This window comes from Perognathus longimembris, chromosome 4, assembly GCF_023159225.1.
Source record: "Perognathus longimembris pacificus isolate PPM17 chromosome 4, ASM2315922v1, whole genome shotgun sequence".
Classification (NCBI taxonomy): Eukaryota; Metazoa; Chordata; class Mammalia; order Rodentia; family Heteromyidae; genus Perognathus; species Perognathus longimembris.
Window position 1 is genome coordinate 5,369,328 of NC_063164.1, and position 13,257 is coordinate 5,382,584.

General features: G+C 39.3%; 1 protein-coding gene across 4 annotated transcripts in view; it reads right to left on the reverse strand.

Annotated features, from left to right (window-relative positions):
- Positions 1–13,257, reverse strand: part of Gigyf2 (GRB10 interacting GYF protein 2) — a 135,563-nt gene that overhangs the window by 101,550 nt on the left and 20,756 nt on the right. For all 4 annotated transcript variants that reach the window (XM_048344514.1, XM_048344512.1, XM_048344513.1 and 1 more), the window contains exon 4: positions 5,990–6,072. In XM_048344514.1, the coding sequence (XP_048200471.1) occupies positions 5,990–6,030 (41 nt within the window). In that variant the 5' untranslated portion in view covers positions 6,031–6,072. The remainder of the gene's footprint in view (positions 1–5,989; positions 6,073–13,257) is intronic.

Genomic DNA, 13,257 nt, shown 5'->3' on the forward strand with positions numbered 1-13,257 from the left:
CCCTCCAACAGACTCCCACTCCCTAGCCAAGATACAGGACTGAGCACTTTCTACCAGCACCAGATTTACTGAGTAACATGATCAGAGATTTCTACTATTTCTGTGAAGAAACTGAGCCAAATAAGAGGATTGCTTGTGTTATAATGATGGGTCTGTTGACTCAACAGGCAACAAATTCAACTCAAAGTCCCTCACCTACAGATACTTAGGAAAGCTGAAAGCACACCAGTGATCTTTATCTCCTCCATACAACCAACTCTTCTAAACTTTCGTTCTGTCACCATGTACTTTTCCCCTCAGTCTCTAAACATACTTTAATGACGTTAGTGCAGCCTTATACTGCTAGCTATGCTCAACTTTCCTTTTCATTACAAAAGTATTCTACATCCTCACTTTCCTGTCACTTCAAAACCCAGTGCTACCTGGGTGTCTAGAATGATTAATAACCAACATTGCCAAAACCAAGAGAAATTTAGTATACTCATGGTCATCATCTCCGTGGCCTGCACTGAAATCAATGTAACACAGAAGGCCCAGTTCTACTTTTAAGTAGTAACGAATGATACAAGTACTCTTAAAACCTCACAATGCCCCCTCAAATTTTCCCTTGAGTGCTGCTCAAGCCAAACTTCAGCTTCAGCAATTTGGTCTAGTGCTGGTGGCTCAGGCTACTGATGAGGCTAAAATCTGAGGACTGAGGTCAAAAGCCAGCCCAGGCAGAAAACTTCAAGACTCTTATCTCCAATTAACAACAACAAAGCCGGAAGTGAAGCTGTGGCTCAAGTGGTAAGTGCTAGGCTTGAGCAAAAAGGCTAAAAGGAAGCCAGGCAACAATCAGAAATCCTAGCTCACACCAGAAATCCTAGCTACTCAGGAGCCTGAGTTTGAAGCCAGCTCAGGCAGAAATGTCCATAAGACTCTTTATTTCCAATAAACTACTCAGAAAATGCCAAACGTGGAACTGTGGCTCAAATTGTAGAGTGATAGTCTTGAGCAAAAAGAAGCTCAGGGACAGTACCCTTGAGTTCAAGCCCTAGGATCAACAAACAACAAAAACGTTTCTGTATAAACCCATGATTCTCAAATTCAGCTGACTTTTCACACAGTAAACAATGGTGTTCATACACAACCACATACAGCCTATCAAGCCACAAATGCCCCAAATCTTGCTCTCATCAGTCTATTCATCCCAAACTCTTTAATGCGTCTATTCCCAGAGTTAAGGACACTACCATCTATTCAACCATTAAATTAAGAGTCTGGGATTCATCCTTCACTTCTCCTATACCTATTCACATCTTACTGAATTCCAAATCTCAAGCCATCTCTTGTTCCAATGACCTTTCTTGTTCATGCTTTTATTACTGTAACGGTACCCTCAATGATATAGTCTTAGTCTATCCTCTACATTACAACAAATTAGTTATGTAAAATGCAAATTTGAATAAAACTCTCTCCAATGACAACACAATGACCAAATAAAACCTCTAAGGTTCTTCACATAAAAGGTCAGCTCCCAAGCACATTTCCCCCACACTTCATATTATAGTAAAGGCAAACATCTGGGTCCTTCTCTTAAATCTGCAGCTTCTTGACACTTTATCTTTAAACATGCTGCAGAAATACTTTTCAAACCTTCAACAATGTGGAGGAGGGCAGATGCTAGGGAAAAGAAAGGTTAAAGGAGAAAAACAGAAGTGGAAGGAGAATGGCAGGATAGAGTGAGACTGGGATCTAGATATAGATACAGAATGTAGCAAGCAAATGTTTTTCCAAACCAGTCTTAAGATTCTCTTCTAAAACACTCTTGGATAAATATCTACTTTGCTGCCTCTTTAAGCTCACTACCCTCTCGCTTCTTTTGTAAACTAAGAATTATAATGTGTTCTACCTTCTAAGACTTCTCCCATTTTCTCCACAAAATTCCCAGGTAGTAAGCTAGCAATCTCAGGTTTACTTGATCTTACCCCCAAACATACTCTCCCAAAGGCCTTCAATTCAACAAAATTTATTGTGTCTACCTCTGACTAACACGGTGAAGCAAACCACCAACTTACTAATCGGAGAAATATTATGCTTTTTTTTTTACAGTGTAACTAGTTTTTGTAAGGCAAACACACATACAAAAGAGATAAGGCACTAAAACATGACTATTTTAAGTAAACAAAGTGCTCTAGGGAAAATAAAGTAAGTCCCTCTTTTTTGCAAAGAATTCCTGAAGACAATGATGCGATACAAGAAACCTCAAAGAAACAACCTTTGTAGCTAGGTAACTACAATAATTCTCCCTACAATAAAGTCTGACTAGACATTACAGTACATGCATGTAACCCAGCATTCAGAGGATGAGGCTGAGGTAGGGAGTTTTAGGCCAGCCTAAGCTACATAGCACTACCATATCTCCAAAGTCCCATCTAGACTAAAATTGAGACTTCTGATCCTCAAACACATTATTGAAGAAGAACTATTTGTTGATTTCCTGTATGCCTTGAAGTACACATCTGCAAAGCAACAAGAGTGGGACAAAACCCAAAACCTTAGCAGCTCTTGGGGTTTAGTATTAAGGGTAATTTAGATCTTTTCTTTTTACTTCTGTACTACTATTTCCTTCAGATTTTCAGAATGGGTAATTTGTTACTGTAAATAACAATATAAGATCCATAAACAAAGGGATTTTTACACACACAAAAAGTTCTGTTAAGATAGCACTTAAGTGTTTCATCAAAAATAAACACACAGGATGGAAATCAAGTTCATACAATCCTTCTGGTGGCCAGTCTGCACAAATATCATGCAAAAACCCTAAAAATGAAACTTTTGATTTAACAATTGTACCGCCAAGAAATTTTTCCAAGGAAAAGGATCAGAATACAAACAAAACCATTCAGAAGTATATATGTACATATCACTTACAATAGTAAAACATTAAAAACAAGTTTACTTTCCAACAATTCACTCGTTCATTTAATAAACATTTATTGAGTGCCTGACTATATGCCAGGCACTGGAGATACAGTAATGAACAAGCTATACAAAATTCCAGTCCAGATACCTGCCCTCATTGGAGCTCACAGTCTAGTGGGAAATAGAGGATGAGCTATCACAAGGTATTTGGCATATAACATTTTATATAGACCACTGAAGGAGTAAAAGAGAGGAGGGAGTAAGAGGGACGGGGGCAAGTTGTATAGATGGTCAGGAAAGTTCTGAGGTAGTAGCATTTAAGAAAGGCTTTAAAAAGTGATGGTTTTATACCTAGAAGTGATGTAATTCTCCATTAAATCTATCACATCCTTTTAAATTGTTTTGATAGTTCTGTAATAAATTTCTTTATCCAAATATCTATAGCCTAGTCAAGTCCAAGCCTACAGGTGTGTTCTATCCCCATCACAATTTTCAATGCTCTCCCATCTTCACAACTGCCCCCAGACACAAATAAATCTCTTTATTTTATAAATCTCTTATTAAACATAGTTTACATTGTTCATTACAAGAATGATGACCTCCCTCAAAAGAACATCACTAGATATTTCTGTATCATTCAGAGATACACATCAATTCGATGCAATCACTGCAATCTTTGCTTTTCAGATGCTTTGGAACACTCCTTCCCTCAAGATCCATAATGAACACATTACATGTAGACAAACATGGCAGCAGTCCCTACTCTGAGCTTTCTAGCTCAGAGTCAGACTGCTTTAAGACCTTCAAGGAATCTTGATACATGATACCAATAAGGCAGTTTCTACTTAAACCTTCATCCCTCAGTTTATTAACAATTTTTGCAACTTAGGGTAAGCTGCTAAGCTCCAACTTTTGCAGGGTAACAGAGGTAACAACCAGATAACTAACACTACTGGCTTTAGGAAGGGACTAATTACTGCCCACTGCTAAAACTATCTCAATTCAAATTTTGTCTAAAGCACTAGGCTGATCAAACAAAACATCAAACAAAACTTCAGAGTATCAATGAAAATGAGGTGTTATAAGGGACTGACAGATGGTTCAAAGACACAGAAATACCTAGAAATGATTTACAGTTTAGGAATGTATGCTGTAGGGCAAGGACCAGCCAAATTATTCTGTACAGGGCCAGAGAAATTATTTAAGCCCTGAGAAGCTAATGTAACTACTAGACCTGTCAAAGTAGCAAAGTAACCAGATAAGATAGAAATAAATAAATATGGTTGTCTTCCAATAAAACTTAACAAAACTTTACAAAAGCTTTATTTATAGTCCCACGGGCTGCAGTTTGGCAACCCATGATATAAAACATCAAGCTAAATGTCAAATAACAGTATTATCAGCTTGTTTTATTTTTCTTAATTTCTGGTGTTGCTATCTTACCTACTGACAGCAGTATACTTAAAGATTTTTTAATTAAAAAAAAACCTTAAACTACTTATGGATTTTAGCTATATTTTTGTAAAGAAAAAGATATAAGGGTATATAAATGCCTAAGAGAATAAATTCAGGTAACAGCAGAAGAGCTGCACACAAAGTGGTGTGTAAGTGAACTACATGAATTTAAATCCACCTGGTAAAACAAGTTAATAGGGCATTAATTAAAATTTAATTATAAAAAAGCCCATTAGAATAGTTTTATACTAATGGAAAACTGACAACAGCCTCTACATACTATATCTGGAGGACTAAGTAAATGATAGTACATCCATACAATGAAACTATTTAACAGAACAGAAATATTTATTGATTTAAAAAATGATGGCTTTGATTTAGATATTTTTTAAAGGTTACAAAATTGAGTTACAGTATGATCCCATTTCTGTGAAAATACGTGTACATATATACAAATAAGATACATAAAACCACCTGGAAAGATACACCAAGATATTTACAGAGATTACCACAGATGGTAAATTTTTGGTTATTTTATCTTCTCCTCTACTTTACTTATAATTTCTGATTTTGTAAATACTAACTTGATAATAAAATGCTTTCTAAAATAAGTACTAAAACAAGTGCAGCATCATGTGGGTTAGCATTCTTAAACACTTAAACTACAGAAGTTGTATCAATCCTCAAAACTACAAAGAGTAATTTCTCCTCAGTCTCTACATGTCAGCTATAAAGCTTAGGGAAATCTAAGAATTACATGCAAGAAGTATTGCATACTATTGGGTAAACTTTGATAAGAATCCTCAAATCAGGAACTACTACAGAAAGTCTTATCAAATCACCTTGACCTCAATAATCATGAATGTTTAAGGCACTAATCCAACTTATCTACTATAAATACTGTCTCTGACATTACCCAAGGGGTTGTTCCAAGTATGAATGGAAAAAGTAACTATCATTATTCACGCCACTGAAGAGAGGATCTTCAATCACCAACTTTTGGGGAAAAGGAAGAAGAGGGGGGGAAAGTCACACTACAATGTGATGGATCTCAAAATTCCATGAGAATTCCATATTCGGGTCCAAACAATCTGTAAGAGACTCAAAGGTCAATTAATTGTTATTATGGCAAGTGCTAACTCAACTCTAGATGGGCTATTGCTAATAGCCAGTATAATTCTGGACCACCTGTCTAGCCCACCAATAAAGTAAAATTTAAATAACACTTCATTAAAACTATTTTTCAAACAAGTCTATGAATAGCAATTACAAAACAGAATTGTAGTAGAAAACATACACATTTTAAAATGTTAAATTTTATTTATATAAATTTGCATATGTACCTCTAAGACAAACACTCAAAACATAAACGATGTTCTAGGATGAAGGATTATGGTGAGTTTTAATTTCATTATCAACACATAACCAGACCAAAAAAAAAAAAAAATCAATAAAATATAGAATGTAGCCATTTACCAAATATAAGTTTATTACTGACCTAGCCGCATTGTTTTCAACTACACACTTAAAACAAAATTTCAAAAACATGCACATTTATAGACTATCCAGTACTTGTATGATTAACTTACTATATACTATATTGTCAAATAAGATGAGACTGAAAACTCACCATTCAGGCCCAAAGTTCAGTGTCTGAGTTTCCGCTGCCATTCTTCTCCGTATTTTTACCACGAATTCTATATGTGAAGAAACCTGTTGAGAAAAATAGCTCCATACAATCAGTCAAAATTAAGTGCAAAATTCCAAGCCAGAATGCACAAGAGTATATATTTTTATAGCGCTTTATTTTCTCAACTGAAATCACAAGAATGAGATTTTTTAAAATTCCTATTTATAGCACTATAGCAAGCAAACTGAAATTAATAAATCTGTCCTACTCTCTAAATGAATCATCTTCTCATATTTATCCAGGAAAGGAGGCATGACATAAGAGCAACTAGTGAAGCAAACAGAAGCAGGCAAATTAAGGATTTTTCCCTATTAGTTTTAGAGCAGTGGGCATGAATAAAAACATTTAAGTTTCGCTTACTGATTTGGAATAGCCCTATGTTATCCTGAGAGACAAGGAGTCTTGGTATCTAACTGGAGATCCTCCAGTATCCACCTCCCTGCTGAGATCATAGGCATGTACCACCTTAATAGGACCTCCTCACCTATCTCAATAGTATCTGCTGAACCTCTTCCTCACTTTCTAGTTAGCAAGTTATACCTTGAAGATGCTTTGAAAAATTACCTTAGGTCATCAAGTTAAAATGATAAAGCCAATGAATTTCACAAGTGACATTTCAGAAGCAATTATAAAACAGATATAGTGGCATACACTATAATCCTAGCTTCTTAGAAGGCTGAGACATGATGACTCCAAGTCTGATAACAACTTGAGCAACATATAAACCTTATTTATAAATAAAAAACAACAAATAAGTACTAATAAACATTTAAAGGGGAGGAGGCTGGGCATGTAGCCCAGTGATAAATAGAGTACCTGCCTAGTATGTACAAGGCTCTTTAAAAAGGAAGGAGCCAACCACCAGTAGCTTACACCTGTAAGTCTATCTACTCAGGAAAATGAGATCTGTAGATCAAGATTCAAAGCCAGGGCTGGGGATATAGCCTAGTGGCAAGAGTGCCTGCCTCGGATACACGAGGCCCTAGGTTCGATTCCCCAGCACCACATATACAGAAAACGGCCAGAAGTGGCGCTGTGGCTCAAGTGGAAGAAGCCAGGGACAGTGCTCAGGCCCTGAGTCCAAGGCCCACGACGGCCAAAAAAAAAAAAAAAAAAAGATTCAAAGCCAGCCCAGGCAAGCAAATCTATGAGACCGTATGTTCGATTAACCACCAAAAAGTCAAAAGCGATGGCACGGCTTAAGTAGAATGCCAGACTTGAGCAAAAAAGCTAAGCAAGAGCTGGGGGCCAGTGGCTCACACCTGTAATCCTAGCTACTCAGGAGGCTGAGATCTGAGGATCGGATCATAGTGCAAAGCCGGATCATAGTGCAAAGCCAGACCCAGAGAGAAAGTCTGTAAACATACTCTTATCTCCAATGAACTACCAAAAAAGCCAGAAGAAGAGCTGTAGCTCAAGTGGTAGAGCACTAATCTTGAGCACATAACTCAGTGACAGTGCCCAGGCCCAGAGTCGGCCCCACGACCTGCACAGAGACATACCCAAAAACTAATCAAGAACATGAGCCCCAGAGTTCATGTCACAGTACCAAAATGGGGAGAAAAAGGGAAGGAGGGAGTGAAAGAAATAGAAAATCAAGGTATGTTCGTCTCTATAATCAACTATTTACCTCTCCTCTTACTGGAAGGTAACATGGCCTTGTGTTAGTAGACTCCAGAAAGTTTTGTTTCCATCAGACTTTTACTACTGGGTCACTACTCCCTGCAACAAGGTGGAGTGGATCCCTGGATTCAAGCTGAAATACACTTAGTGCCCTCTTCACTTCAAGCAACTAATGATTTTTGAGACAAATTTCCTTTTTTGTATTTTAATTTCTCTGTAGTTAGATTGCATCTTAAATGTCATGTTGCAACTGCCACTCCTGGAGTATAGTTAGCTAAGTTGTCTGCACATGGGCAATTTTGATTGTAACTACTGCCTAAATACCTTCAAAATGTATTAGAAGATTCTTCATTGAAACAAAATTTATAAGCAAAGGGAGGGGTGACACTGTTCAAGAAGAACAGTACTCATTACCTGACTTACAAAATGATAACCCCTCTGTACAACACCTCAAGATTGTATTAAAAAGAAAAAGGAAATTTATTATGTAACACAATGGCAGAATAATCCCAAGTGTTAAAAAAAAAAAAATGGGGAAAGGGGGGAGAGGGGAGAGGAGGAGGAGGAGGAGGGGGAGGAGGGGGAGGAGGGGGAGGAGGAGGAGGAGGAGGAGGAGGAGGAGGAGGAGGAGGAGGAGGAGGAGGAGGAGGAGGAGGAGGAGGAGGAGGAGGAGGAGGAGCGGTGGCGGCGGCGGCGGCGGCGGCGAAGGAAAGGAAAAAAAATTAAAACAGGAAGAGGAAGGGAGAGAAGGCCAAGAAGATGGTGAGGGAGGGCATAATGAACAGTTACTACTGATAAGACACTGCAAAAACCAAATGCAGCAGCACTGAAATACTTAAAGGGGTTAAAAAATTACCAGACTTGATAGTAGCTATAGCTCACTAGTCAAGAGGCTGAACAAAACAGTTCAAACTTCAGGAGCTCAGCACAAGCCTGAACAAGTTATGAAGACCAAGTCTCTTAAGAAAGAATGAAAAGGTTGAAATTAAACTGTTAAGACTTTCACAAGTAAGTTGGGCACTAGTGGCTCATGCCTGTAATCCTAGGTACTCAGGAGGCTGAGATCTGAGGATCCTGGTTTCAAGACAACCTGGATAGAAATGGAGTTGTACTCAAGGGGTAAACTGCTAGCCTTGTGGGAGGAGGCCAACTGAGGCCCTGCGTCGAAGCACCAAGTAGTAGCACCAAAGGAAAAAAGAAAATAAAAAAAGTTTTCATAATCATCAGAAGTTACTGAATTTTAAGTTAGCTTTTTTTTTTTTTAATTAAAGAACCAGACATGATAGCACCTGCTGGTAATCCTAGCCTCGAAGATGCTAACGCATGAAGATCTGGAGCTGGAGGCCAGCCTGCACTGTTATTTTTTTTTTAACACACTCAGAACTCTCCTCAAAAGCTGCTACATAGGGCTGGGAATATGGTCTAGTGGTAAAGTGTTTGCCTCACATACAGAAAGCCCTGGGTTTGATTCCTACTACCACATATACAAAAAAAGCCAAAAGTAGTGCTGTGGCTCAAGTGGCAGAGTGCTAGCCTTGAGCAAAAAGAAGCCAGCGAGGGGCTGGGGATATATATGGCCTAGTGGCAAGAGTGCTTGCCTCATATACATGAGGCCCTGGGTTCAATACCCCAGCACCACATATACAGAAAACGGCCAGAAGCAGTGCTGTGGCTCAAGTGGCAGAGTGCTAGCCTTGAGCAAAAAGAAGCCAGGGACAGTGCTGGGGCCCTGAGTCCAAGCCCCAGGACTGGCCAAAAAAAAAAAAGAGAGAAGCCAGCGACACTGCTCAGGTCCTGAGTTCATGCCCCAGGACTAGTACCAAAAAAAGGGCTGTTACGTCATAAATACTTTTAATAACTGCTGCACTGGTGTGGAAACAGAGAGGGGAGGGAACATCCGATGTATTTTGCTTCTACTTTCCTCTTAATATATGAACAAAAATGACATACTGTATAATAAAAATCTACTAGACTTATTTGCTAAGTGTAATACAGTTTCTTTTAAACATTTTTTTAAAAAAATCAAAAAAACTTCTATGCTAGGGATTGACCACTGGGGTTTGGGGTTTTTAAGCCAACCTCCAGTACCTTTCAAGACTGTACTGGAGTGTACAATACTACTTTTTTTTTTTTTAAGTTCATTGGATATAAGAGTCTCATGGACTTTACTGCCTGAGCTGGCTTTGAACTTTGATTCTCAGATCTCCGCCTCCTGAGTAGCTATGACAACAGGCGTGAGCCACAGCATCTGGCTTGAGCAATCTTTTCTAGAAGCAGTATAGTACGTTGCTGAAATGAGAACAGGCTTTTTCACCTAGCCAAATGTTTTCAGTTCAAACTCCTAAATGCCTTGTGATCTTTAAAAAGTGGCTATGAATCTATAAAACTACAAGATTTGAACCAGACTCTAGACAGTATGCTATCTCTATAGCCTGTCTTCTCCTGAAACGAGTTCCTCCTTTTCCTTCACTTCTAGAACTATTCAGGCATTGTTGCATTTTTTTTCTTTTTTTTTCTCCTTTTTTGTCTCACAGCATCCATGATACACTGTACTATAAACTCAGTTCAGATACTATTCTTCAACTTTTTATATCTACAGTGGGGCTTTACTAGTCTTATGGGAAGACACTTGTTGAAAAGGAAAACTATACCATTTGTGGGTGGAGACAGGAGGGAAAAACAGGGAGAGAATAAGGGAAGGGGTGACAATGTTCAAGAAGAAATGTATTCATGTCGGGCACTGGTGGCTCACACCTGAAATCCTAGCTACTCAGGAGTCTGAGATCTGAGGATAGCAACAGCACAGTCAGACAAGTTCATGAGACTCTTATCTCCAATTAACCAGAAGTAAGCCAAGGCTCAAAGTGGTAGAGCACTAGCCTTGAGCAAAAAAGCTCCCCATCCACAATTCAAGCTCCACAACCAACAACAACAACAACAAAATGTACTCATTACCTGACTTAAAACTGTAACCCCTTTGTACATCACCTCCATAATAACAATTAAAAGAAATTGTGGAGGGGCAGAAATGGCATGGAGGAAATGGGAAAATATTAGTAAGATCAATAAAAGATTCTCTCACAAATTTCTAAATGTCCCATTGAAGGAGAAAGGAGGTACTAAGTACTAAAGGAAACACTTTTCACCATTATACTGGTCAACCAGATTCAAAAGGCCAGTCAACTGAAACTCCTTCCTTGAGTTCTCTATCCTTCATCTAGTCATTTTTCCGAAGATCTGGATAAATCCTAAAGATTCTTCTTACATGCTTCATTATAGCTCTAACTCTTTCGTCTCATGTCTACCAGGAGTGATGGGTGGTACATGCCTATAATTCCAGCACTGAAGAAGAAAGATACTGAATTCAAGGTCAGCATGGGTTATGGCCAATTTGGTCTATATAGTAAGACTGTGTGTGTGTGTGTGTGTGTGTGTGTGTGTGTGTGTGTGTGTGTGGGGGGGGTGTTCTTTCCTTTCCTTGACTTGAGCCTCAAGATCAACTTCATTCTCTATTGGTGTTTTTTTTCCCTTAAAAAAAGGGGGGGGCTGGGAATATGTGGTAAATGCTCACCTCGTATACATGAAGCCCTGGATTCGATTCCTCAGCACCACGTATATAGAAAAAAGCCAGAAGTGGCACTGTGGCTCAAGTGGTAGAGTGGTAGCCTTGACCAAAATGAAGCCAGGGACAGTGCTCAGGCTCTAAGTTCAAGCCCCAAGTCTGGCAAAAAAAAAAAAGGATCCAAGACCAGGACCCAAACTCCATACCTAATGCTGTTGCTCACTGGCTAGTGTTCTTCCAAATAGCCACACCTCCAGCCCCAACTTCTTTCTCTAAAGTACCAGTCTGGTCACAGCCTATCCTGCTTTCTTTTTTTTTTTTTTTTGGCCAGTCCTAGGCCTTGGACTCAGGGCCTGAGCACCATCCCTGGCTTCTTCCCGCTCAAGGCTAGCACTCTGCCACCTGAGCCACAGTGCCCCTTCTGGCCGTTTTCCATATATGTGGTGCTGGGGAATCGAACCGATGTGTAAGAGGCAAGCGCTCTTGCCACTAGGCCATATTCCCAGCCCCTCAACTTCTTTTTCTTAAGGTACACAGTCAATGTAGTCACAGGCTACTGTTTTGTAACATTTTTAATGTATGATTCCTAACCTGTTATGGTTGCAGAGAGAAAAGAACAGAATTTTTCTGATGATCTATAAAGTTATGTTACCTTCTACAAATAGGCATCCTAAATAAAACTTTTTTAAAAGGGAAAAAGAAACTAGGGGAAAAGGAACTGGAGTTGTGGCTTAAGTAGTAGAGCTACTCAGCAATTGTAAAGTCAAAGATTTCAAATCCCATCACAATCAAAACCTTCAAATGCTGCTAAAAGCCAAGCACAGTGGCGCACACATATTATCCTAATTACTAAAGAGACTGAGATCTGAAGATTGCTGTTGGAAGCTAGCCTACTCAAACTCTAATCTCCAATTAACCAGCAAAAAGATGGAAGTGGAGGGCTCCAGTGGTAGGGCTCCAATTCTAACAAAAATCCCCGTCAGAGAGCAAGGCAGAGTTAAAGACCCAGGACTAGTCCACACAGATATGTATGTACACATATTCACACACACAGCTGCACAAAAATGTTAAAAGATCAAGCTATCTACAAGACCTCCAACACTCATTATGGAACCTCTTTATTTTCTTTATACTTTTTAAATTTACAAAAAAAGGGGGTACTTACTTTAAAGAAGAGAAAAGGAACATGCTCCCCAAAGAGTCCGTGAGACTCTTATCTCCAATTAACCATCAGAACTGGTGCTGTGGCTCAAAAATGGCAAGAGAGCTAGCCTTAAGCAAAAAGCTTAGGGACAGGACCCAGGCCCTGAGTTCAATCTCCACCACTGACAAAAAAATAAATTTTACTTAGTAATAATGGCAAATTCATTTTTTAATACAAAAAGAACAAAACTTTCTCCATTTCCCCTATTATTAACAACTCTTACATTACCATACTACTATCCCTCAAAAGAAAGAGATCGGGCAGAGAATATGGCCTAGTGGTAGAATACATGCCTTATAGACATGAAGCCTTGAGTTCGATTCCTCAGCACCACTAAGTGCTGCTGTGGCTCAAGTGGCAGAGTGCTAGCCTTGAGCGGGAAGAAGCCAGGGATGGTGCTCAGGCCCTGAGTCCAAGGCCCAGGACTGGCCAAAAAAAAAAAAAAAGTAAGAGATCAACATTAGTACAACACTATTCTCCTCTTTTTTTTCTTTTTGGCCAGTCCTGGGCCTTGGACTCAGGGCCTGAGCACTGTCCCTGGCTTCTTCCCGCTCAAGGCTAGCACTCTGCCACTTGAGCCACAGCGCCGCTTCTGGCCGTTTTCTGTATATGTGGTGCTGGGGAATCGAACCTAGGGCCTCGTGTATCCGAGGCAGGCACTCTTGTCACTAGGCTATATCCCCAGCCCAGTACAACACTATTAACTGGACTTCTGAATTAATTCGGATCTCACCAGTTCTTCCAACAATGTCCTCATTCTGTTCTAGGATCCAATCTAAGACATCTCATTGAATTTAGCTAAAGGATCCAACCTATCTG